Source organism: Lissotriton helveticus, chromosome 1_1, assembly GCF_964261635.1.
Source record: "Lissotriton helveticus chromosome 1_1, aLisHel1.1, whole genome shotgun sequence".
Lineage (NCBI taxonomy): Eukaryota > Metazoa > Chordata > Amphibia > Caudata > Salamandridae > Lissotriton > Lissotriton helveticus.
The window spans coordinates 50,550,519-50,578,336 of record NC_136057.1 but is presented as its reverse complement, the minus strand read 5'-3'; the positions used below and the strand labels follow the sequence as shown (position 1 = coordinate 50,578,336).

At 47.5% G+C, this 27,818-nt stretch overlaps 1 protein-coding gene across 1 annotated transcript in view; it reads left to right on the top strand.

The window, feature by feature from the left end:
* Positions 1–27,583, top strand: part of LOC144758122 (uncharacterized) — a 55,751-nt gene extending 28,168 nt beyond the window's left edge. The window contains 1 exon segment of the mRNA XM_078646413.1: positions 26,382–27,583. Coding sequence (XP_078502539.1) covers positions 26,382–27,583 — 1,202 coding nt within the window.
* The last annotated feature ends 235 nt before the right edge of the window (positions 27,584–27,818 follow it).

Here is a 27,818-nt window from a genome sequence, read left to right as displayed (position 1 = left end):
TTTCAAAGCTGTTATGTATTTCGGCTATTTTGTTGTGGAAGAATGAGGATAGGGAGTCTCAGAGGTCTTGGGAGGGAGTGATGTCGTTGGTGCCGGCGGTGGGGTTAGTAAATTCTTTGACGATGTTGAAAAGTTCCTTGCTGTTTTGGGCATTGTTGTCAAGTCGATCCTTGAATGCTGATTTCTTGGTAGAACGGATCAATTGGTGGTGTTTGCGGGTGGCATTCTTGAAGGTGGCTAGGTTGTCAGTGGTTGGGTTTTTTCTCCAGGTTTTCTCGAGAGTACGACAGAACTTCTTGGATTTCTTAAGATCGTCGTTGAACCAGGGGGCTTTTTTGCTGCCTTGTTTGATTAGATGGTTTTTCAAGGGTGCTAGTTCATCGGCGCTGTGGGTGATCCATTGTGTGAGGTTAGTGGCTGCTTGGTTTGGGTCCGATGATTTGGCAGGGGGGTTTTGGTGAAGTGATGTGAAGAGCTGGTCGGTGGTGATTCTGTTCCAATTTCTTCGAGGAATAGGTTGTGGGGGGTTGTGGGTCGTAGTCTTTTTGTAGTTGAAGTGAATGCAGCTGTGGTCCGTCCAATGGAGAGCTGTGGTGTGATCGAAGGAGATGTGCTTGCTGGAGGTGAAAATAGGATCGAGCGTGTGTCCGGCAAAGTGGGTGGGGGTGTCAACAAGTTGTTTGAGTCCAAGATTGGCTAGGTTGTCCAGAAGAGTGGTGGTGTTGTTATCGTTTTTCTTTTCCAGGTGGAAGTTGAGGTCTCCCAGTAGAATGTAGTCCTCTGAGGGGAGGGCGTGAGGGGTGATGAAGTCAGTGATGTCTTCGCTGAATTGTGTGCGGGGTCCGGGTGGTCTATAGATGAGGGTGCCTCTGAGTGTGGTTTTGGGGTCGGTGTGAATCTGGAAGTGCAGGTGTTCGGCGGTAGCTAGGTTATCGTCGGAACTGGTCGGGATGCGGATGGTGTTCTTATGGACGATGGCGATGCCTCCTCCTGTTTGGTTAGTGCGATCTTTTCGCATGCTCTTGTAGGCGTCCCGGATGGCTATGGCGATGTCGGGCGCTGATGAGGCGTTCATCCATGTTTCTGTAAGGAAGGCGACGTCCGGTGATGTGGTGTCGAGTAGGTTCCAGAGTTCAATGGAGTGTCTGTGGACTGAGCGGGTGTTGAGTAGGATGCATTTTAGGTGGTTGGTGTCTGAACTTTCCTTGGAGTTTGTGGGTTTGGTGTGGGTCTTGATGCTGTCGAACTTGCAGGAGTGGCAGGTGAAGGGTCCATGGGTGTGTCCTGGGGCGGCTTGGTAGCAGTTTGGGAGTCGTCCGGGGTTAAGGGCAAAGAGGGTTGCAGCGTCGTATGTTATGAGGGTGGGGTAGGAATTGCGGGGGCCAGGGGGTCGGGCGCGGTACAGGCGCAGATGGGCGTAGACGGGCTTACCTTTGGCGCACCTTCGGCGCGCAAAGGGGCGCGACCGTTGCTCGTGGACGCTGCGCGCATAGGCATCTGTCATATGTGGATAGTGGAAGGGGAGAGGCGAGGGAGGAGCAGCTGGGAGGCGGGAGCGGGGTGGAGATCCAGGCAGGGAGGCACAATAACAACAACAAAATGGCAGCAAGCCAAAATCGAAACAGGGTTGCGGCACAATCGGAATTAGCGCGATGCAAATGTCAGTGGCACCGGCACAATCAGGCACAAATGAGTCTACAGGCAGCACAGCACAATTGAAATTATCGTAAAAGCGCACCTTGGCAATCTAGCGCTACGATCTAATTGAGATATGCAATTAATAAACAGTCAGGCAAGCTAGCGCTACGATCTAATAGTAATAATTAATCAGGCAAAAGCAGTTGTGGGAGCAAGGCGAGATAAGCAATCAGCAGTCTGGAGGTATAGCGCTACGATTCCAGGCCGCAGGCAGAGCAGGGAGCAGCGTGGGGAGCGACCGCTTCTGATAGGATCAGGACGGTCACAGCGTTACCACGGGAGAGCGGAGCTAACAGTATCAGTGGGAGGGAGGAGCAGCTGGGAGGCAGGAGCGGGGTGGAGATCCGGGCAGGGAGGCACAACAACAACAATAAAAAATGGCAGCAAGCCAAAATCGAAACAGGATTGGGGCACAATCGGAATTAGCACGATGCAAATGTCAGTGGCACCGGCGCAATCAGGCACAAATGAGTCTACAGGCAGCACAGCACAATTGAAATTATCGTAAAAGCGCACCTTGGCAATCTAGCGCTACGATCTAATTGAGATATGCAATTAATAAACAGTCAGGCAATCTAGCGCTACGATCTAATAGTAATAATGAATCAGGCAAAAGCAGTTGTGGGAGCAAGGCGAGATAAGCAATCAGCAGTCTGGAGGTATAGCGCTACGATACCAGGCGGCAGGGAGAGCAGGGAGCAGCGTGGGGAGCGACCGCTTCTGATAGTGCCCGTCTGAATTTGAACCTTCAGAACATTCTCTGAATCTGTGTGGCCCTCTGCTGCTAAGAGAGAACTGTAGCCACTGAGTGCCCACCATTGTGCCAGCCTGGTCGAGACCATCCTTCATCCTGTGGGCCGCCGTAGCTAAGAGAGAGCTGCTGCCCCTGAGTGCCTGCACCTTCTCCAACTTTACATCATTGTGGTCTGTCCTGTGGGCCGCCGCAGCTAAGAAAGAGCTGCTGCCGTTGAGTGCCCACACCTTTGCCAACTTTGTATCAGCGTGATTCGTCTTGTGGGCTGCTGCAGCTAAGCGAGAGCTGCTGCCGCTGAGTGCCCGCACCTTTGCATCATTGTGATCTGTCCTGTGGGTCGCCGCAGCTAAGAGAGGGCTGCTGCTGCTGAGTGCCCGCACCTTTGCCAACATTGCATTACCGTGATCTGTCCTTTGGGCCACCACAGCTAAGAGAGAGCTGCTGCCGCGGAGCGCCCGCACCTTTGCCAATGCTGCCTCATCGTGATTTGTCCTGTGGGCTGTCGCAGCTAAGAAAGAACTGCTGCCGCTGAGCGCCCACACCTTTGCCAATGTTGCCTCATCGTGATTTGTCCTGTGGGCTGTCGCAGCTAAGGGAGAGCTGCCACCGTTGTGTGCCCGCATCTTGTTCACCATTGTCAAGGATTGTCGCTATTGTCTTGTGGGCCGCCGCAGCTAAGAGAGAGCTGCTGCCGCTGTTTGCCCACCACGGAGCTGCAAGACGAGAGTCATTGCTATCACCAGTCCGGGCCGCCGCTGCCGCGTGCTGCTGCCATTGAGAGCCCGCCTGTGCCCGAATCACTGTGGGTGCACGCTGCGGACCCCTGCAGCCATGACTTGTGGTCGCTGGGAGTCCACCTGTCACCGTCTCCGCTTCTTTGAGAAGCTGCGTGCTGTGTCCCCTTTCAACTGCAGGTATCTGGTGTGCAACGCGTCGCGCAGGCCCCGGCCTTGAACTCAGTCAGTGTCCCGTCTGGTGAATACGTTATTGCCTTTTCGAGTCCTTACTGGTTTACGTGCATTGTAGCTTGTTAAAACGCTTTGAGAATCTTGAGTTAAACCGTGGATACAGATATTATTTTTCTATACCTACTTGAGTTGTGTCCTTTTGTGGTGTCGTTACTGCCTTATTGTGCATGGTCCTAAATGCTTCACATACTGCCTCTGCGATAGGCCTAACTGCTTGTGCTACGTTACCACAGGGTTGAGCAGGGGTTGTCAAAGGGGGTAGGCCCTGACTTAGGAAGAAGAGTCCCTATTTGGACATTGGCGCCAGCCATTGCCAACTAGAGACCCCCATTTCTTACGTGTTTCATGGCCTGACCTGCCATTCACCCTGGCTGCTGGCTCTTGCAGCAGGCATTGACCTCAGAACTCGATGGTAATCTACACTAATATAATAAAGAGAGAGCCCAAACCTTTGAGGCGGGTAATCTCAGGAACCACAGCACCAATCACAACACCCAATACAGCCTTGGAAAGGGAAGTTGCAGCAGAAGGACATAGGCTATGCAGACGCCCACCATATACATCTAAAAGGTAAAAGAACCGTGCCAGCAAAGTAGTCCCTTGTGGGCGTGTTTGCGTTGTGCTGTGGGCGTGTGCTGGGGGCGTGTGGTACGTTCCGCCCTTCATGCCATGTCTCATATCGTGTGCTAATCCCACCCTGCTCCCTTTAAATACCCCTGCACCCCATAATCATACCCCACCCGTCCTCCTTAAAATACCCCAACACCCTTAAACACTAACCCATCTTAATCCTATAAATATACCCAATCAATCAATCAATCAGAAAATTTATATAGCGCACTACTCACCCGGAGGGTCTCAAGGCGCTTGGGGAGGGGGGGTCTGCTACAGCTCGAACAGCCAGGTCTTGAGTTGCTTCCTGAAGTAGAGGTGGTCCTGGGTCTGATGGAGGTGGATGGGGAGGGAGTTCCATGTTTTGGCCGCCAGGTAGGAGAAGGATCTTCCTCCCATGGTGGCTCTTCGGATGCGTGGAACGGCGGCGAGGGCGTGGCTGGTCGAACAAAGCTGGCAGGTGGGAGTGTAGAAGGTCAGGCGGTTGTTGAGGTACCTGGGGCCCAGGTCGTGGAGAGCCTTGTGTGCGTGGGTGAGGAGTCGGAACGTGATTCTCTTGTTGACGGGGAGCCAGTGCAGGTCTCTCAGGTGTCCGGAGATGTGGCTGTGATGGGGGATGTCCAGGATGAGTCGTGCGGAGGCGTTCTGGATGCGTTGGAGTCTCTTCTGAAGTTTGGCTGTGGCTCCCGTGTAGAGGGTGATTCCGTAGTCCAGTCGGCTGGTGACGAGTGCCTGTGTGACCGTCTTCCTGGTTTCGGTGGGGATCCATCGGAAGATCTTTCGGAGCAGGCGTAGGATGTTGAAAGAAGATGATGAGACGGCGTTGACTTGTCTGGTCATCGAGATGGAGGAGTCCAGGATGAAGCCCAGGTTTCGTGCGCGGTCCGATGGCTTGGGTGCGCTCCCAGGGCAGGGGGCCACCAGGAGTCGTCCCAGGCGGAGGAAGATGGTCCCAGGATGAGGACTTCCATCTTGTCTGAGTTGAGTTTCAAGCGGCTGTTCTTCATCCACTCGGCTACATCTTTCATCCCTGTACCCCAAAACACAAACCTATCCCTAAACCCTAAAAATACCGCTGTACCCCTAAACCCAAACCTAGCCCTGAACCCTATAAATACCCCCGTACCTCAAAACCCAAACCTACCCCTGAACCCTAAAAATACCCCTGTACCCCAAAACCCAAACCTAGCCCTGAACCTGGAGAAGTGTGGCTCAATGGTTAGAGTGGCAGACCCTGATGCAGAGGTCTAGCCCGGGACCAGGGTTCAATTCTCCGGCTCGGCGGGTCTTGGGCTCATAAATTCCACGGACCTGATAATTCTCGCCTCGTGCCTATTCTAATCATAGAGTCCCACTCTGCAACTCTGGGCAATAGCTTGCTTAATCTCCACAACGGCCATACAACGCTAAGGATGCCTGGCCTTCACCCTGGGGGTGCCCAGGAGTGGACGCCTCACAGGGAAAGCCAGGACGGGTTCCACAGCGGTATTCATACAAGCGCCTTGAGACCCTTGCGGGTGAGTAGTGCGCTATACAAGGATCAATTTACATTTACAACCATAAAAATACCACTGCACCCCAAAACCCAAACCTAGCCCTGAACCCTTAAAATACCCCTGTACCCCAAAACCCAAACCAAGCCCTGAACCCTAAAAATAAACCTGTACCCCAAAACCCAAACCTACCCCTGAACCCAAAAATACCCCTGTAACCCAAACCTAGCCCTGAACCCTAAAAATACCCCTGTACCCCAAAACCCAAGCCTAGCCCTGAACCCTTAAAATACCCCTGTACCCCAAAACCCAAACCTACCCCTCAACACTAAAAATACCCCAAAACCCAAACCTACCCCTGAACCCTAAAAAAAATCCTGTACCCCAAAACCCATACCTATCCCTAAACCCTAAAACTACCCCTGTACCCCATAGCCCAAAACTATATCTGAACCCTTAAAATACCCAAACACCCCAAAACATATACCTCAGTACCCCAAAACATATACCCCTATACCCATACTTACCTTATCCGAACATTAAAAAACAAACATGCTTTTACCATTTGTGCATTTACAACAAATTTCATTGTAAATGTATGCGTGGTAAAAGCATATCAAATGTAATGCCATGCGTTATAATGGCATTGCGGAGTCTTGGTACTTTTGTAATGAAAGTATGCGGAGTGATGGTATGCGGAAAGAAAGTTGCGGAATAATGGGTGTTTACCCTCCCCCGGTAAGTACATTGGTGGCACGGCGGCCCACATCTCCAGCAACATACTCATATTTTTTCACCACCCATTTGAAAAATCCACAGGTCTCTCTCATTGATGGCCAGCACCGAGATACACTTTTAGACACACCTCCCGCCACAAGTTCTAGAATTGCAAACTTTAGAGCTGGGGAGCTACGTTCGAATCTCAGCATCAGCTCAACATCCTGTGATTCCAGGCAAATCGCTTTGTCTCCCCGTGCCTACCACAAATGAATGTGTTTTTCTGTAATGTAAATTGTGCTCATGCCATGTTGTCGAGTTCAAGCTATATAATATTGCAAGGAAAAATAAAGTAGGGAAACTCGAGTTCACACACTACTGAACGCTTAAGTGCATCAGCAGTGCACTGTGAATCGGAGCGTTTCGCAGGCCTGTCACAGACAAGAAATGCTATAAAAACGAAATCCTACAAAACAATATACTACTGGCCAGCAGCAATTCATACCCGAACAACGTCGGGACGGGCTGCTAGTAACTTATAATAGTCGAGTTCTGATGTCTTTTCTTTTTAATCAGCGACTCGCTGCGTTAAAGTTGCTGATCATAAAGAAATTAGGGCCAGATGTAACTACCATTGGTTTGGCCCTGAACTCCGTAAACTTAAGCAGGGCTGCAAAAGAGAGGAAAGACAATGGAGGAAAGACTATAGTTCGGAAAAAAAAACAAATACAGGGCCTCTATCAACGTCTATAAATCTGCTCTTAAGGCAGCTAAGACTGCTTTCTATGCAGAGAAAATCATCTCCTCCCCTAACGCACCAAAATAGATCTTTAGGATTGTAAAATCCCTTCTGAAGGCCCCAGATCTCCCCTCTGTCCCAGACGCAAAGGGATCCCGTTGTGAAGAATTAGCAACTTTTTTTCCACCAAAATTAAAAAAATACTCATGCTCCTTCCTCCTAGCCCTACTTTTGACTCATCCCCTCAGTCCGAAACATTCCCTCAAAATAACGCTCCCAAACTGACATCTTTCACTCCCCTTACTGAGGAACTTTTCCCGCCTCTCCTTAACTTAATAAAAAGTGGTTCTCCGCTGGACCCTGCCCCTGTCCACATCTTAAAAGCAGCCTTGCCCGCCATCATCTTACCCATAATCAATCTGGTCCATTCTTCGATGGAATCGGGCATAGTTCAACTGGACTGGAAATTGGCCATGGTGAAACCATTAATAAAAAAAAAACATCTTGACCCCGAAGAACTATCTAATTATGGTCCAATATCTCTCCTCCCTGGTATCAGCAAGCTGGCGGAAAGATTCATAAACCGCCAACTGTCCTCTTTCCTGGAAACCTTCAATCTCCTCCACCCCTCCCAGACTGGCTTCCGTCCGGGACAAGGCACGGAGACAGCACTCCTAAAAGTGGTCGAGGAGTCCAGAAGGATCCTGGACGCGGGAGGTACTGTGGCTATCATCCTCCTGGACCTCAGTGCGGCCTTCGATACAGTGAATCAACGTATCCGCCTACCTCGCCTAAACAGTCTAGGAGTCTCAGGAAAGGCCCTTTCCTGGTTGGAATCGTTCTTGCAGGAAAGGTACTTTCAGGTATTTGAAGGGAATTCTCACTCCTCACCCAAACCATTGCAGTGTGGGGTTCCTCAGGGCTCCTCCCTTAGCCCTACGCTTTTTAACGTATACATGTCTCCGCTGGCCGAGATAGTGGCTCCCTTCGGAATTCAATTGGTCAGCTACGCCGACGACACACAGCTCGTGGTCTCCCTAAGTCAAGTAGAACTGTGCCCCACTAACCTAAGTTCCTGTCTGGAAGAAGTCGCCAATTGGATGAGTCAGTCTCAACTCAAACACAATGGTGACAAAACCGAGCTCATGCTATTAGGCAATCAGGCAATTTTCGATGCTTCCACTCTATGGCTACCTTGCATGGGACCAGGACCTACTCCAAAAATGAAACCAAGAGTCTGGGACTCCGGTTGGACCATGAGCTTACGTTCAAAGTTCAAGCCAGAAAAACAGCGGCCACTTGCTTTGGCCTGCTAAGATCTATCCGGAAAATTCTTCCCCAGCTGCCTGAGAATGCTAAAAAGATTCTAGTCCAAGCCCTGATTTTATCCAGGCTCGACTATATCAACGCCATCTACTTGGGAGCCCCCATCTCGGTGATCCAGAAGCTCCAGGTGGTCCAGAACTCTGCGGCCAGACTTCTGACGGGCACGAACAACCGCACCTCAGCCAAACCAGCATTAAGCTTACTTCACTGGTTACCCATAAAAGAACGTATACATTTTAAGTCCCTCTGCATTACCCATAACAACCTGACTGGCCTTATTTGTGCATCCATTCACAAAGGGGAAGGGGTCCCTTGGGGACCCTTTCCTGTTTGCGAGTGGTAAACTTTTTCAATTGCGGTCGCACAACATTCATACATAGGGTTTAGACTCGCTATTAGGAAGGAACGCTCTTGGCACGGCCCTTCCTAATAGGGAGACGCTAACCCCATTTTGCGAGTCGCTAATCGATTAGCGGCTCGCAAAATAGGGTTAGTACATTGAGCAGACCTATTTTGCGGTCGCAAAGGGGCCAAAATCCCCTTTGGGACCGTAAATAACAGTCGTACATCTGGCCCTATGAGACTGCCTTTTATACAGGGATTACAGAATCCCATGTAATATAAATATATGAACATATAATAACTTTGGGACAGTGCAGAGAATCTGCACAAAACTATTTGGGTATAGCATGGCTAGTTTTATGTATGTCTGTCAAGCGGGTGGCCAAATGCCATTTTCCATTTAATTCCCATTGAAAAAGCTACTAATAGATTTACAGAAAAAAGGCTGAACAAAATTACAACAAACATTACTCATGGAAGGGCCTTTGATTCATTTGCTACAAATCCACCAGTTATGTTTGTGAAGTTGAGCATTTGAAAAGTGTGTTTTTTGTGGGCTTCAAATCAAGACACTAGTCAATTAAATTAAAGCTAGCTGGATCTTTAGCCTAGAAATGGTCAGTGAATCTGGACTTGATGACCAAATGTAAAAATATATTGAATCCGATTGGATTAAGGAGCTTTTTCTCCTGTCGTCCATTTCGGATACATAAACCCAAAGTTGGGTCCTCCGACCTGAAGCTCCCTGATTGGCTGGCTGCAAATCGAACCAATACAGGATAAAGGTACTTGTTCACCGCATCGTGAAACAATACTAAAGCCTTAAGGAGCTGGGCTACCATCCTGTCTCTCTCTGGCACAGGAGCTGCCTAATGTTAACATTGGAAAACAATTAGCTGATTTTTAGACCAAAGCTGGGTTCCACATTGTGGCCCATGAGGTCTGCAAACCTTGGACAAATGACTGCGAAACCATTCAATTGGCCTTAGACCCTGGTGGACATTTGTGATTTTCGGAGACCTGGTGCTTGGTCTGAAACCCTATCAGTGTCCAATAAGGATTCACAAGTTTGCAAGTGTGGGAAAGTGCCTCTTTTGACATGGTTGGCCCCCACTTTTTGGCTGATCTCTGATGTAGTTTTGTACTGTAAGTGCACTAGGTTCCTGCTAACCAGGTGCCAGATCTTGTTCCCCAAAACTGTACCACGATTAGCACCACTTCAGTTGCCCCTATAAGTTCCTAATATTATATGGTACCCCTGGTGCCTAGGGCATGGGTACTGAAGAGGGTCTTCTGGGGCTGCAGCACTGACTGTGCCACCCCAGGGACCCCTCACCAAGGCTAAGCACTCTGCCATTGCGATGCGACATGGCACACAGCCCTGCGTGCCATGCCCACATACACAGCATACGGTATAGGTAAGTCGTGTCTACTGCAGGCCTTGAGCCCTGAGGCAGGGTGCACTATATCCTATATGTGGGCATATCAGCTTGAGCAGATATTCCCCTACAATGGTGGAGGCACTCATAAGGCGGTTGTTCTTGGTTTCTATCTCCATGGCACAACTAACAGTCACGGACCGTCTCTTCTGCATAATACTATATACTATACTCTATACATGTACCACTGTTTACTATTTTTTTTTTTTTTTTTTTACAATTGCTGTGTACATTTCATGTTTGTCCTCTCTTCCAACCTATTGTAAAGTGCTGTGATATCCTTCGGGATCTTGTTCGCGCTATATAAAACTTTATAAATAAATAAATAAATGTCCAGCCTACTTGGGGATGTTGTAATTGAACAGGGAAGCCATAAAGAGTAGATGTGGTGGGTGCCTGTCAAAACGAGTATCCTAGCTCCATGATGTCTCCATTGATTTCTAAGAAGGGGAGTTGGCCTAACGGCTAGGGCGGTCCACTTCGAATCTGGGGAACTGGGTTTGAGTCTCGGCAATGACGCTGAACATCCTGTGATTCTGGGCAAATCACTCAATCTCCCCATGCCTAACAAAAATGAATGTGTGACCTCATGTAACGTAACTGGTGCTAGATAAAGCGCTCTGATACCCGATTCGGGTCAAGTTCGCGGTATATAAAATTCTGTAAAAAAAAGATGTTTGGGACCAAACATCTCGTCTTTATAAATCCCCACTGATTCCCGTGGTGGATTTAATAATGGATTTAGACAAGAGACCCTTTTAGAGAATCCCCTGAAAACCTTCCAAGCACTGGTGTGGTTCCTGACTTGTTTTCGCCAGTCTGCCACCCCGTTTCTGATTTCATTGGGTGAAAGCCAGCGCTCCTGATACCAGAAACAAAGCCTGCTTTGGGGGGAGGTGCTTCACACCTCCTCCAGGACAGGATGGCCTTCCTGGGTGGGAAGCTTCAAAGGAAATGCCGCCTTTTAAATCCAACCCAGGAACCTGCAGATAGTGGCTGAGGTAAATCCATCTTTCCTCCACTTTTGGCGGGAGGAATGGTGGGAAAATTAGTTAGGTGAGGAGGAGGGTCCCCACTTAGCCTACACCACCTTTAGGGCAGGGCAGGCGAGGTGAACCCCTCTCCTGAAATTCCACCATCCCCATTGTCTCTTGTAGTCCGTAATTGTGCATCGTAGTGATATATTTATCGAACTTTGAAAATTCATAACTCTGAAAGTATTTTCCCAGAGCTGTCTTTAACCCCTTCCATGCTGATGACGGCCCCCGGCCATCATGCATCACGGTGGGCGTGTGCTGATGACGGATGGGGGCCGTCATGACCACGCCCGCGATCGGAATGTGCCGCACAGGCGCAGAATTCCGGCCGCGGCGAAGGGGTTAAAGAACTTTCTTTATTGTCTTAAAAATTATATGAAAATCAATGTTATTTTTACAAATTGGTCTTGACTTTATTCTTGTGTGTGTCTCATTCATTGCCTCTGTGAGTACAACAAATACTTAGCACTACCCTCTAAAAAGCCTACCTGCGCACCCACACTACAACAAAAAGAGATTTAGTATTTTCTTCGAACTCTACCTACCTTTTGGGGATCTCTCACACTCTACATAGTGTGCTTCATTTTAGTACATTTTACAGAGAGGCGGTTTCCTACAGCGGGGCTGTTTGGAGTGGGGTAGATTGGAGTGGAGTTGGATGGAGTGGTCTCATGTGGAGTAGATTGGAAGGAGGTGGGGTAGATTGAAGTGGGATAGATTGGTTTTGGGTGCAATAAATTGGGGTGGTGTAGATTTGAGAGGGGTATGTTGGCGTGGGGCATATTGGATGGAGTAGATTTGAATAGGGTAGTTTGGGGTGGAGGGGGTAGGGTAGATTATAGTGGGGTGGAATGGGTTTGATTAGACTGGAGTGGAATAGACTTGGGTAGAGGGAAGTGGGGTAGATTGGAGTGGGCTAAATTTGATGGAGTAGATTGGAATAGGATAGTTTGGGTAGAGTGAGGTAGGGTAGATTGGAGTGGAGTGGGGTGGAGTGGGTTAGATTGGACTGGAGTGGGGTAGATTTGGGTAGAGTAAAGTGGGGTAGATTGGAGTGAGGTGGAGTGGATTTGGATACAGTGGAGTGGTGTGGGGAAGATTAGTGCGGAGTGGGGTAGGTAAGGTGGACTGTAGTTGGATGGAGTGGGATATATTGGGTGAAGTGGAGTGGGGTGGATTGGGTGAAGTGGAGTGGGGTAGATTACAGTGGAGTGGGGTAAATTACAGTGGAGTGGGGTAGATCGGAGTGGGATAGGGTCTGATAGATAAGATTGTGGTAGAGTGTGGTTGAAGTGGGGAAGAATTGGATATATTGAGATCTCCCATTTTTTGGGGGGGAAACCATGCCTGGCTCACTCCCTGCTGGAAGAGCACCCTCTGAGATCTCTGGAATTGAAGATGTAGATTGGGAACACAGAGGACTGGAGGGCTACACAGTAGAGCAATTAAGAGGCTACTGCCATAAGTTCAGAGTTGCAAAAGTGGGGAAGAATTGGATATAATGCAGTGGGGTAAATTGGAATGGATTGGACTGAAGTAGAGTGGAACAGATTGGAGAAGATTGGTGTGGAGTGAGGTACATTATTTCAAGTTTAAGTTTATTGCATAGTTAATAAAAACCAGTGCATTACAATCAAGCAACTTTAAAACCATAGATGGGGGGTTAAGATGACAACTGAGTAGAACATGCCAGCTCGTTGTTCCATCTTGGCGACAAGGCCCATCCACCCATGCCTTGATTTGCTGGAGCAGAGAGTCTTCATAACGCAGCACCTGACTTGATTAGCCGACCAAGGCACCCAGACGTTGCTCAAGACAGCAGATCGACTGAGGAGACAGCAGATTGACTGGGGCGTATGAACCCCAGGCTGGGCGTGGCTTCAGTGCTGAAGCGGGTGAGGCTGTGTCGGTCCGTGCTTGCCTGCCGGCCCTTCCAAGAGGGCCCTGCCTACCTACGAGGCGGTATGAGGGTGCTGGCTGACTGGCGTTGCTCTCACTGCCCCTGCGACAGGGACTCTGCTGCTGGGGCCGACCTGAGGTGAGCTGAAATGGGGCTGGCTGAGCCTGTGGTTCCAGACTTCCTCGAAGAGGGGCTGGACACGCTTGAGGGGGCTCTGGCTGCTGCTGAGTCCCTGGGTCGGTCGGCTGGGCTGTGGTGCCCCCTCGCTGACGAAGGATCCTGATTTTGCTATAGTGGATGGAGCGCCCATCCACAACGGACTTCATTCCCGGCCCTATTTGTTGATGCAGCGACAGCTTGTCCTGAAGGCTGCAACCCCTACAGGAACCTGGGTATCTGCTGGCCGTCTGAGGGGCCGTGCTGCTGAGAAGGTTAGCGCAATTGACAACCGGACCTGGGGTCCCATCTCTTCACCTCTAGCCTGACACTCACGCAAATGGCTCTGCTCTCCGTGCTGGGGCTGCAACGCCTTGCACCCGGAGCCTGCAACTGCTGCTGGGCTCTGAGGACCTGCCGGGCTGCCGGGGCCCATGCTGCTAAGGAGCGGAGCACAGTCGAACACCGGGCCCCGGGGCTTGCACCACATGCTAACGGCCCAACATGCTTGTGCCCACATTCACTTCCATCAGAGGGAGCGACCTGCCTCTTGGGAGGCCACACTGCTGTGCTCCATGCTGCCCCCCCTCTCCCCCCTTGTCACCTGGAAGAGGCACCAGACTTGCATCCCTTGCCCTTGTGCACCTTTGGGGTGGACCCTTCCTGACCTGGGGACGCTGGGACCCGTCTATGAGCATGGCATTGCTCGCTTGAGCTGCTGGGGTCTGGAGGCCCCCCCACCACCGATCATCTACGCCGTGCTGTTCCTTTGGACTACTGTATACCTGGGGGCCCTCCCTGTATCTGGACGACAAGAGGACGCCACTTATTGATGGACGTGAGCCCCTCAAGGTGCATAACCAGGGCCTATCAGCTGCCACTGCCTCCAGCGAGGCGCTGTTGGTCGCACAACACTTGCTTACCTGACTGCCGGGGGTGTTGACTTTTCGACGGAGCCGCAGTGCACCCTTTGCACTGCCTCACTCTACACTCCTCTCACATGCTGGCTAGCAAGGGAAAGAAGAACTGCTCAGCGAAGGGCTTGCTCCTCAAGGCCTCCAGCTCTCATGTCGAGGGCTCCATGCCAGCCCCTGATCCGTCTGTGTCTACGGATGCCAGTGACGCTGAGGCCCGCTTACTCGTTCCTTTATAGAAATGCTTTTCGTCCTCCTCCGTGAGGACCTAAAAGCCATGAGGAAGGAGCTCTCTCAGGATCCCAGAGAAGTGAGGCGAGATATAGATGTGCTGGGGACAGGATAGACACACTGGAAGCATGTGACACAAGTAGGGACGAGGAGATCGAACAATTCCAGCAGGAGATAATCTGCTTTTGAGACCTCCACCTGGACCTTCAGGTGCATGCCAAAGCTTTGGAGAATCGCTCCCGAAGTAATAACATTCGCATCAGGGGATCACGAACGGAGCAGAGGGCATGAAGAACACCTTTTGTGAGTGACCCCTTCCGGGCGATTTATAGAGGCCCCTTGCAACTTTGAGATTGAGCTTGACTGCACTCACTGCGTTAGTCGAAAAAGGTCCACCCAGCACCCACTGCTGACATCCTCACCTGTGTCCATGATTTCCAGCTGAAAGAGCGCGTTCTTAAAAAGGTCATGGACAGTAGCCGGGTACAGTTTGAGGGACCCAAACCTACTTTGTACCAAGACCTCACATAGTCCACTCTTGAAACAAGCATTGACATAGCCAATAGGTCTCGCCTTTGGGACCTTATAAGTGTTTACCCATGCAACACTTGATGTTGTTGCAGCAAGGATATTGTGCTGGATAACTAAACACTTATTGATTCCCAAAGGCAAGGCCTATTGGCTATGCCAATGCTTGTTTAATAGTATATCTCACCATGTAGTTTCCAGGAATCTGATTCATGCACCTAAACTCACTGAGCAAGGTAACCACCGTTCCTGTCCTTAGCCCATAGGTTTGCTGCACCACGAAGAACTCATGAGGATGGAAACATTTTATAGACATCATGCATGATGGCCATGCCAGAAATAGGTTACACGGATAATTTGGGGTTGTTGATTCCACCACAGCAAAAAGAAGTGGAAGGCTCCAGCGAGCCCTCCTGTCCATAACCTTACTAGGTCTCTGTGATAAGACATACACATACAGTAAGGAATGACAGTGTGAGTCTATAAGGGAGGGTGCTCATAGTCTTGATGTGAGTTGTCACTCCTACCATTAATGAAGAAAGGGATTCACAAGAACAAACACGTTTTCTTTAAGGGAACCTTTAGCGTACATTTAGAAGCTTGCCATGAGCAACAAGGAAACCTTTCTGGGAAATATGTGTGACATGAACCAACCGAACAACAATGCAGGTCCAGAAATAAAGAACACAACGTCCAAATGAATAAAAATAAAAGATGAGGCTTGAATAAGCAAAATAGCCTAATAATGAACACATTTGTCAAGGCTTTCGTAAAATATGAATTCTTGAAAAATGTTAATGTGACTCATGAAAGTTTCAATGGTAACTAGAGATCGAGATCAGGGTATGCCAACCTTTGAGGGCACACTGTGAGCTTGTATTCAAGGCTTATGGTCGTCAAGTGTTTCCCCTTCGGGCTTGAAAGGTTCATCTGGAAAAAATTCTCTTCAGTAGTTGCAAACAAGAGAATGCATCAGCTGAGGCTGCTTTGTGATATTTGTGAGGGTATTTCTAAAGCGCAACGTTCGCTCCGGAGGGAGCATCTTGGCGCTGAAATCCTGGAGGACCAGTCCTGGTAACGGTAGGGGATTAGATGGCTGCTTTGGAGTAGTCATCGGAGAGGTTGAAGATCCAAGTCTTTAAAAGTTTTCTGAAGGGTTTTTCGAGGGTTTGTTGTCTCAGATTTTTGGGCATGTTGTTCCAAGCTTTAGTAGCCAGGAAGCTTAGGGGTTTTCCGCCCTTCGTCTTCAGGTTGTACTTAGCGGGGAGGATGAGGTTGTCCTGGGATGAGCGGAGGGATCGACTGGGGGTGTAGTGGGTGAAGCGTCTGGAGAGGTATTTTGGACCGGATTTGTTAAAAGCTCGAAAACAAGTGATCAAAATTTTAAAGAGAATTCTTTTATGAAGGGGGAGCCAATGGAGGGATCGTAGGGCTGCGGAGATAGATGCTTTTCGGGGCAGCTTAAGGACCAGTCGTGCGGCCGTGTGAAGAACACTTTGGAGTTTAGATAGAGTATTCTTTTTTGCCCCTGCAAGAAGACCGTTGCAGTAGTCTAAGCGTGAATTTATGAGGGCTACTGTTACCGTTTTTCTGGCGTCAAGTGGGAGGAAGTCGAAGAACTTTCTTAGCGATTTTATTATTCCGAAACATCTACCAGCAACAGTCCTGGCATGTTGATCGAAGGACAGGTCGGAGCCGAATGGGACGCCGAGGTTCCTAGCTGTTGTTACTGTCTGGGGGGGGGGTGCAACTGAGTCATCCGGCCACCAAAGGGCAGGGCAGAAGGAGGTGTTTTTTCCGATCGGGAGGATCTCCGTTTTACTAGAGTTGCATTTGAGATGGTTGTTGTCCATCCAACGGAAGACCTCAGTCAGGCAATTCTTGAGGTTGAGCTCAGCTTCGGTTGAGTTGTCCTCTAGGGGCACGATGAGTTGCGTATCATCGGCATACGATGTAACCGGTATGCCGAATGATTCAATCAGGGATAGGAGTGGGATGAGATAGATATTGAAGAGGAGGGGACTCAAGATTGACCCCCTTTGAAGACTTTTGCACATGATTCATAGACTCATGATAAACTATTTTAACAAGGACTATGGTATCTTTCAATTGGCATGACTCAGTGCGACATCACTGGATGTCATTCAGGCCTTTTAACGTTCTATTCGCCTTTTAAGAGGTCTGTTCAAAAAATTAATTGTGCTGTTTTGGTCATGACGTTTAGACCGAGATTCAGTAGGGACTATGACGGATTTACCTTTATTTTCATCAACTAGCGAAGTAGTGAATCTTTTGACTTTTACCACGTTAAGGCTTCACTTGAGTGCCATTGTTTCCAACAAAGATTTTTAAAGCAGATAGGTTTTGACGTTAATTGCTTACCTGACTGCTGGCTGCCATCAGCTCCATATACAGGGCGAAGAGGAGGGGAAGCAGCAGACAGCCCTGTCTCGTATCTCTATGGATTGGGAAGGGGCAGAGGTATAACCATTCACTCGAACTGTTGCAGAGGGCTGCGTGCACCTGCTCAAGACCCACGGAGTAAACCGATTAGGAAATCCAAAGTGCCGAAGGGTTTCTCTCAGGTAGGGCAAATGAACCCCATTGAAAGCCTTTTCTGCGTCAATAGATAAAAGCATGCGTTCTATATCAAAGCGTTGTGCCTTATCGATAATATGGAGTAGCCTCTTCATATTGTCGCCACATTTGTCATTAAGGACAAACCCCACTTGGTCTGGATCTATCAAGCCAGGCAGAAGAGGGGTCCATCTTGAGACCAAGATCCCCATGAACAGTTTAAGGTCAACTTTCAATAAGGAAATCGGCCTATAAGAGGCCAAGTGAAGTTTGTCCTTGCCATTCTTAGGTATGATGACGATAGAAGCCCCCCGCATGGTCGGAGGGAGCAGGGAGAAAACCCCAGCAGCATTGTAGACTCTGGTGAGTATGGGAGACAGGATGGCACAAAAGGTCTTATAAAAAAGCGTGGAGAACCTGTCTGGCCCTGAGGATTTAAGCAGCTTTTGCTGGAAGATAGCAGACACCACTTCCTCAACTAATATATGAGAGTCGAGAGTCACAGCCTGATCGAGTGCTAGTCTGGTGGTAGCGGCTTCACGGAGGTAACAGGTAAGGGCTCCCGGGGTGAGTGCCTGCGCCTCATAGAGGTCTGCGTAATATTGGTGGAATGTTTCGGCTATATTCAGGTCCTCATTCTGCTCCGTCTCAGTCGAACCGACCACTGAGACTCTGGATGACTGCCCTTGGGCAATACCCTATTGGCTTGCAGCCTCCCATATCTATTACCCAGGACATGAAATGTGTGTCGCATTCAGAGCACCGCGTGTTCTGCTCTGTCTAAGTCAATACTGGACAGCTGAGTGTGCGCAGCCTCGAGCTTTTGCCAGATCCGGGGAGCACCATCCAATGAGGGACATGCTTCAGTTCTTGGACCTTTTGAGAGAGTTGGCCCCGCTTGTCCCTGCTTATCTTATTATCAGCTAAGGTAAGCGCGATAATCCCCCCTCCCCCATCACTATCTTCAGGGTTTCCCAGAGAGTGGTGATCGAGGTCCGGGATTGTCATTAGTGTCAAGGAAGTCCCTGAGCGCGTGGTAATCTGCTGGACTACAGCAGGGCGATGCAAGAGCGTGTCCCGGAGATGCCAAGTCTTGGGTGGAAGGCGGGAGGATGGAAGAGAAAGCATGAGAACAACCGCTGCATGGTCAGACAGTGAACGAGGCAAATGTTTGTCAATTTAGGTATGGGATATGATACCAGAGGGGTCCAGGAAGTAATCTATTCTCGCATACATCTTATGGGAGTGGGAGTAAATGTGTGGTGGGGTGAATGGCCTTCCAGATGTCTATCAGGTCCATCTCTTCCAGCTTTTGTGTCCGTTCCCGTGAGAGAGCCCCAGACTGTCCCTGACGTTGACCAGAGCAGTCCATTGCGTTGTCGATGGCTATGTTAAGGTCGCCTTCCATCAGCAACAGTCGATGTGTCAACCTAGTTAACTCGGCCACCGCCCAGCACAAAAAGCTCTCCTGACGACCATTTGGGGCAAACAGTGAGCCCACTGTAGTGGTGTGTTATCCCAGCAAAAATGAGTAGGCTAATAACCTGCCCCAGATTTCTGCCTGTTTCGGACCAATCTTCCAGGGAACGCAGAGGACATAAGGATGGTCACCCCGCTGACTTGATGGAATAGGAAGAGCAGAGCTGGTGGTGGAACGCCCTGGAGTGGAGCCTATAGGTGTCGCTATCTTGGAAGAAGCATATGTGGGCCTCGGAATGCTCCAGGTATGGGAGGATGGCGTGCCTATTGAGATGGTTGTTGAGACCCTCACACTTAGTGTGATGATCTGAAGATCCGGGGCCATTGAAGGGACTATAATGTGATTCTAGAGGCAATTGTAATCTGGGGTGAGGGGGAGTGTGGTAGCCCGTGAGTCAAGTGGCACCGGGGTGTAGCTGTTTGGGACCTGCCCGGGGGAACCCAGGAGTGGAGGGAGACCAAACATCCCAATACAAACCTAACAAATGTTCAACACAACAAAGTAAACCTTATCAATGTCCTGGTCAAGAAGCACCATGAGCGAGAGGTGAACGATGCACTGACACCCCACCTCGCACCCCCAACCCGCCAGGGCCCACCACCCATTCAGAAAGATAAAGAGAGAAGGCTGGAAGGAGAGCAGACTCATATCAAAAACAGTGATCAGGAAATGTGACAAGAATCAGAGCTATGCTGGGTCAGAGGAATCCTCACCGAGGGATGCCAACACCGCCCGGCGCCCTCAGCCATTGACGGACCCGAGCAGGGGAGCGACCTATGGTCTTCTAGTCTCCCCACCCCCCAGCCAGAGGGGACAGCTCCTCTTTGTATGTTTACAATGAAAGGGACAATGGCAATTGTGCAACATTGATGTTTACTTCAAAAAGGCATGCACATATGGGGCTAGTCGAATGTGAGAAAAAAATCCAAAGTGTAGGCAATTCGACATGAAGACAGCTGTGCGTCAATAAATATTATGCCGCTGGAGATGTATAGCGAATTATCTCTGGTACCACAACTTACGAATTCAAAGACTAAAGTATACTCATGGGCTGCCTCAACACCCTTCAAAAGTCAAACAAAAAAATTGTAGCCACAATGAAACTTAAGAAAACTGTAGTGAATGTGCCTATTCATGTACTTCAAGGAACAGCTTCAAGTGCTTGCTGAGTTTTCATAGTGCTGCTGATATGGGACTGATATCAGTGAACTACACTATAAATGCTCCTCAAGAAATTGTAAGTCAATTTCCTTCATTATTTCATGGTTCGGGAAAAGTCAAACAATGAAAGTAAGGTTACACATAAATGAGAATTTTCATCAAAAACATAGACGAGTTGCGTTTCACTTACAAGAAGCTGTTGAAAAGGAACTTCATTTTTTACTTATACATGGCATCATTGAAGGCTCCATTGGTCCGACACCATGGCTTTCTCCCATTGTAACAGTGCCTAAAAGAGACAGGGAAGGAGCTGTATGCATTAGTGTTTGTTGACATGCGTCAGGCCAACAAGACAACTGAGCGAGAGCAACCTCACATTCTGCACATTGCTGATATAATAACTCAATTGAATGGCACAGAGTTCTTCTCTCGACTCAACCCAAATAAAGGATCTTACCATTTGGAACTTGAAGAAAAATCCAGATACGTTGCAACCTTTTCTACGCATATTGGTTTGTTCTGCTACAAGCGATTGAGTTTTGGTAGATCCTCTGCTGCAGAACTTTTCCAAGTCGTCATTTGACTTATCATATAGCATGTAGTAAATGCATTTAACTATAGTGATATGTTGGTATTGTGGGGCTGCACAGAAAGAGCATTTCAAAACTCTCATGCAAGTATGTCGTTTGCTGAATGATGCAGCCTCAACTCTGAATGCTGACAAATGCGAATTCCACAAGAAAAGCTTGAAATTCTTCAGCCATGTCTTTTGTGATGGGGGTATGAAACCTGATCCATCTAGAGTACAAGCATTGTCTACTGCAAATCCCCCACAAGGCATTTCTATGATACAGTAATATCTTGAAATGGTCAATTACTGTTCTAGATACATACAAGACTTTGCTATGGTCATTGCAACAGAACTAACCAAAATGTATTTGTCTTTTCATTGGTCACGTGAGTGTGAGAAGAGCATCCAAAAAATAAAAAAAGCCATTGAGAGCACCATTGAAATGCCCCTGTCGGGTTAGGCACAATCCTTGCACAGCACAACGGACCGCCAAATGCCTGGAGACATATTATGGTACATGCCAATAAGAGCTAGTCACAAACTGAACATGCATACTCGCACCCTGAGAAAGAAGGCTTGGCACTGGTTTGGGCTTGTGAATAATTTCCATGTGTTTGTGTATGGAAAGCACTTCACATTAGTGGCTGATCACCAAGCATTGTTGATGGTATTTGGCAATCCCACAGCAAAAATGCCTCCTAGAATTGAGCGTTGGGGGTTTGAGGTCACAAGAATTACAACTGAACGATTCTTCATCGTCCAGGGAAAGATCAGAAACTGGCTGATTATGCCCTGGTACCCCATGTAAGACAGTGGAGGATTACATCAAATTTATTGTGAAATCGAGCACACCAACTGCCATGTCTTTAGAGCAAATTGTCACTGCCACGAGCCAAGGTAGTTGCATGTCAAAATTAAAAATTGTGGAACCAGTATTCTAGACCTCTCACTAATGACAGCGAGTATATGAAGTTCTGAAATGTAAGAGATGAACTTTCAGTAACGCAGGAAGGCCTCATTCTGCAAGGTACACAGATTGTTATTCACCAAAGTCTCTGACAACAAGTAGTCGAATTTGCCCAAGAAGGAGATCGAGGAATAGTTGCCTCTAAGAGAGCTGTCCGTGATCGAGTCTGGTTTCCGTAACTTGTCGAAAGGGTCGAGAAAGAATTGAAGACTTGTCACATATGCAACTGTCTTTCATCTCAAGTTAGTCAGCAACCTTTGATTATGTCAGAATTGCCACATCATGCTTGGGAGAGAATTGCTATTTTTTTTGGCCCTCTGGATAATGGACATAATCTTCTAGTTATTGTTGATCAATACTCCCATTTCCCATTGGTAGAAGACCTTCTATCCACTACACATGAGCAGGGTTATTCAAAAACTAGATGGCATCTTTGCGTCATGACTTGTACCTGCAATCCTAAAATCTGACAACGACCCACCTTTTAATGGTCAAGAATTCAAAAACGTTCTAAATCACCTCAAGATAAAGAATGTAAAAAAACACTCCCCTTTGACCCCAGGCCAATGGTCTGGTAGAACGCCTCAGGAGTACTCTAAAGAAAGCTGTTCAGCATTCTGCATTGGGGAAGCTCGACCTCAAAGGTGTTTTGAACACTATTCTATGAGATTACCGTTTGACCCCTGCACTCAACCACGGAGGAAACCCCTGCAACTATCATGTTTGGAAGAGTCATGACAACCAAGCTTTCCCAATGGAAGGGGCTGGGTGTGACGGGGGATACATCTGCATACATCTGCATGCTGATAGTCGTCTTCGGCTGGGAGAGAGGTGATTCACACTTACATTTGAATAGGTTGTGTCCTGCCCTCCCTCAAAGGGCTGATTTACCCCCTACTGATCGTCTGGAGCCAGGAATGGGCTGCAAGGGACTGTTGCACACTTCTGAGGGTTCATTTGAAGTCACCCGTTCATCAAAGACATTTTTGGGTATATGTACTGGAGCTCTGATCCCATGTTTTTAGACGCTGCTTGGGACTTGTAGAGAGACACTGTTGGCTTTACAAACTTCTCATTGCCATGACGACTGCTGTGCTGCCAGGAGCAACCACCATTTCGACTAACTGCCTTGTTGTGTTGACCTGCTGCTGCTGTGCTGCAGGACGGACTACCGATTTGCAACCTAACTGTATGTGCTGTCTGCTGCCTGCCACCTCCTTTTGTTCCCTGAAGTGCTCTCCAAGGGTTTGTTTGCTTGCCCCCTGTTCTCTCGAGATCTCAGGGCCACCAAAGACCTTGTTGCCTCTTTTCTCCAAGACTTCTGCTGGGTGAGCCCATCTTACAAGGGCTAGCATGTCGCCAGTGCTCCCTTCTGCACCAAGTTAAAACTTTGTGCATTACAGGACAGTGCACCATGGGCCTACAGTGCAGCGCTCTGACCAGGGAGTGCCTTTGTGCATTCTAGGGAAGTGCTCCATGTTTTACAAACCAGCATGTGGTGAGTGTTTTTCTCTAGCGAGAACAGCGTTATTTCGTCTGGAGGCATTAGCAGAGAAACAAACACGTCCTTGAGCCAGCATGCTCACTGGAGCTGCATTGGATTGTGAACCTCACCCCCGGAGTCTGGCAAGATATCGCCACCGTCAGATGCCACCAAGAACAAACTAGTGTGGCCCCTCTGGTTGTGAGCCTCGAGGAACAGCCCCCTGAAGACCTGTATTGCAAGACCTGTATTGCTCTGAGGTGGTACAGTGCAGCGTCTAAGGCTGCAGAGCTACTGGAGCTCTACATACCCTTCAAGGCAGGCGTTTCGACGACACGTTGTTCTGTAACATGTTGTGGGCCAGCACTCTGAGGCTCATTCCAGCCAGCCTCACCCTCTGGTTTTAACGCGTATACTGCACAAAGCTCTCAACGTCGGGTCCCACTCCCAAGACATGACAACATTGTTAGCAAGTTACAGATGCCCTGGGGACAGTGACCCTGCACCCACAAAGGTACTGTGAGGTGGGTTGGGTCCAGAAGAGTGGTAAAGCCGCCCTGCTCTCCTTCACGGGTGGCTTGGTTTCCCTTGGGCAAAGAGACGCGATTCAAGCGGCCCCGGCAGGCTCCAAATTCGCAAGAGCGTGAGGGGTATTTCTTGTTCAGCATTGTCTCTGCTCTGGAGATGACCTCAAGAATGGTGCAGGGCTATCCATAAAGGTGAACTGCTGGAAGACTCAAGCTCAATTACTGTTTAGCGTTTAGTAGGTGCTCCTGCGCCCTACGTTTGGTTTCGAAATGCAATCACTTCAACCACGTTCACTACAGTTACCGTATGAAGTGTAATAGGAGCGCAGGTGCGCTGTGACCCATGTTTTCATAGTAATTTGTGTTTTTCTCTGTCAAACCTGCATTATTTGCACTAACGGTGTGATTTTAGTAATTGTGGTCTAGTTTGATTACAATATAGAATTCATTTTTACATAATCCTGCGTGGATTCCCTTTAGTGGTTTACTCACTGTGTTGCTGCGCTAGTGTGTTGCACAAATGCTCTGCACATTGCATCTTTAAACTAGCCTTACTGCTCTGCGCCAAGCTACCAGAGGGTGAGCGCAGATTATCTCAGGTGTGTATCTGGCTTACACTGACAAGAGTGGTGGATTCTGCCTGGCTTAGTTGCCTACCCTAGCCAACCAGAAACCCCAAGTCCAACAGTGGTTCTTGTGAATCACTTGATTTCCCAGCATGCCCCTGCTGCAGGACTAGGTCAACGCACTTTGTGTAGGAGGACTAGCCACCATTTATGTAGCTTTTTCTATTTTTACACAATTTGAAGCTTTGGGGGGGTATCGCATTAATAAATGGAAAACTGAGATCATAATTTGCGGTAATACAAATCCGGATTTGCATCCAGATATTCAGAGATGTATTAACAATAAACCCAAAAGATATCTAGGGGTATATTTTACATCCTCAGTATGTGATCTATATATATGCTGAATTTTTAACCCTTAATTTGGAAAGTGCGTGATATCCCTCTAAGATGGGAAGCACTGCCTTTATCCATTCTAGGCCGCGTGGCATTAATTAAAATGTCAATACTCCCTCTATTCAATTTTTTGTTTTCTACCATCTCCTGTTCCCTTCCAGGCTATTCTTTTTCAAAGGTTGAATCCCTTTTTTCAGCCTTCATTTGGGCCAAAAAGACCCCACAAATAGCTATAGAAACCCTATATGCAGATAAGGAACACGGCGGATTGGGTCTACCAAATTTGAAAGATTATTACTATGCATATTTTGCACAGTATCTCTCGAGATTTAAATATCCAGCATTTAGAGATGCATTATTTATTAATTTCTTTTTTGATTTAATCTGTAAAGAAACAAAGATACCTTCTCCACTCGCAATTTTTAAATCACCCAAATTAGTCGGATATAAGACTTTGCGTTGGTTTCTCAAAAAGCGAGATGTTATGCTGAAAAGCTACTCACTTTCTCTCCTGACCTTAGTAACTCCATTAATAGAGGCTGTCTTTGGAATGGGGACCAGATTAGAACCCGATATTATACGCACTTAGGCGAGATATGGGTTCATTAATTTATCTAAGTTTATTAAAAATGGAATTTGGTTGACTCATGACGAGATGTCTTTGTTAATATGTGGAAATTTTCTCCTTATGGGCTCATACGCAGTACTTTATAGGTTAATGGGTTATATAGACATAACACAGATAAGCCAAATCTCTAATCTAACGAATGATCTTTTTTGGTCCCCAGTATTCAAGAGTGCGGGAGTATGGAAGAAGAATTTGGTGCAAAGTAGGGAGGAGGATTTAAGTGCCAAAGCGATAAAAAAATGGCAAAAACATGAAAGCTTCACTTAAAGGAAATAAACTGGAAAACCCTAAATAAATTAAACTTTACGGTTCTTAGAGGTGCCAATTGGAGACGTATGATTTTTCTTTAGCAAATGGCTGTTGTATTATACGCCTGCAGTCATGTCAAAAATGTATAGTAATACGTCGTCTACATGCTTTAGATGCACCCAACCGGATTTGCCTAATTGGTCACATATCTTTGCCTTTTGCCCTAAAATTAAGGTTTTTGGGGAAAATATGTTTTTTATATTGCCTCAATATTTACATTTTACGATTGTTAGTTATAATAATTTAATTATACTTGGGGTTGATCCAGAGCTTAATTTGGAAGATTCCTTAGTTAAGCTTTTGTATATCATTGTTGCAATTGCCAGATCCTTGATTCTTAAATATTGGAAAACAGAAATAATTCCAACAGTAGATGAGTGTTTTCAAAAAATCAAGAGAGTCAGGAGCAGTGAATATTTGTATGCAAAAAGGATGGGAGCATTGCGTAACTTTACCAAAATCTGGAAAGATTATTTTGATTTAGAAAAATGTTCAGTGCTGTATATATGGAATATCATGTTTATGCTTAAGTATACATTCTTTATGCATTCTGTACTTATTTTGGGCGATTTCAATGTATCCTTGTTCATTATGTTCAGATTTAGCTGTGGGATTGTGAAATCTTCTTTTTTTTTCTCTTCGATATTTTGCAATCATTATGCTATTGAATCTTTGCCAAGAACTCAATAAAAATATATATTTTTAAAAAACATTTGTGTCTCAAAGGGAAGTATGACTCTTTTTCCTAGAACATAATTTTTTTCCCTGAATTGTAACTGTTCACTTTTCCTTATTATATCAATGCAGATTTTTCAAGAAATATTTTCTTCATGTAATTTTCAATGTTTTTTCTATTTTGCAGAACAACAATCACATCTACAAAATATGAATGGGAAAGAAAGCCACAAAGGTTCCGGAGGCAAGATAAATTTTACTCGAAATACCTACTTAAGGAAACGGCGCAGAATGCACATGAAGGAGAGACGCTTTGCTTGTAATGTGTGTGAGGAAGGATTTATCAATGAGACACTTCTTGTGAGGCACAAAAAAAGACATACCAGCCTCAGGCCATATCACTGCGAAACGTGTAAAAAGTGTTTCACTCAAAAGGGAACTTTTTTACAGCATCAAAGAACACACACTGGAGAGAGGCCGTATCACTGCACCATGTGTGAGAAGAGCTTCAGTCAAAAGGCAAATCTTCTTCAGCACCAAAGAAAACACACAGGGGAGAAACCTTATCATTGCACTATGTGTTCCAAAACCTTTTCACAGAAGGCAAACCTTGTACTGCATCAAAGAACTCACACAGGAGAGCGGCCTTATCACTGCACTCTGTGTTCCAAGCGCTTTGCTGATAAGGGATCCCTTGTACGGCATCAAAGAACACACACAGGAGAGAGGCCTTATCACTGCACTTTGTGTTCCAAGCACTTTGCTGATAAGAGATCCCTTCTCCAGCATCAAATTGTACACACAGGAGAGCAGCCTTATCACTGCACTGTGTGTTCCAAAACCTTTTCTCAGAAGACACACCTTGTACTGCATCAAAGAACTCACACAGGAGAGCGGCCTTATCACTGCACTCTGTGTTCCAAGCGCTTTGCTGATAAGGGATCCCTTGTACGGCATCAAAGAACACACACAGGAGAGAGGCCTTATCACTGCACAAAGTGTGCCAAGCGCTTTGCATATCAGGGATCCCTAATACGGCATCAAAGCATACACACATGAGAGAAGCCTTTTCACTGCACTGTGTGCGAGAAGAGCTTAAATCAAAAGTCAAGTCTCGTAACACCAAACACACTGGAGAGAAACCTTATCACTGCAAAGTGTCTTACAAGCTCTTTTCTCAGAAAGAAAGGCCATGTATGGCATCAAAGTGCACACACAGGAGAGCTGCCCTATCACTGCACAGTGTGTGAGAAGAGCTTAACTGGTAAGGCACATCTTCTACGGCTCCGAAGTTTACACTCCAGTGAGAGGCCTCATCGCTGCACTGGGTGTGAGAAGAGCTTTACTCAAAAAGGTACATATGCAACGGCACCAAATAATACACACTAAATAGAACCCTATCACAGTTTATGCCAGGAACTTCACTCAAAACGAACGCTTCTACAACACCAATTAATACAAACAAGATACATCCATTTTCACTGTAACAATCTTATGTCCTGCTTACCCAAAAGTAGGTTTTACTGGAATGTTGTAACTTAGTGAGGGCTTATAGTCTTACATTCCTAATGGCCAGTGTTCTCAGTAGGGAGCGTGCATTTAGTGTAATAACCCTGAGTGCGCA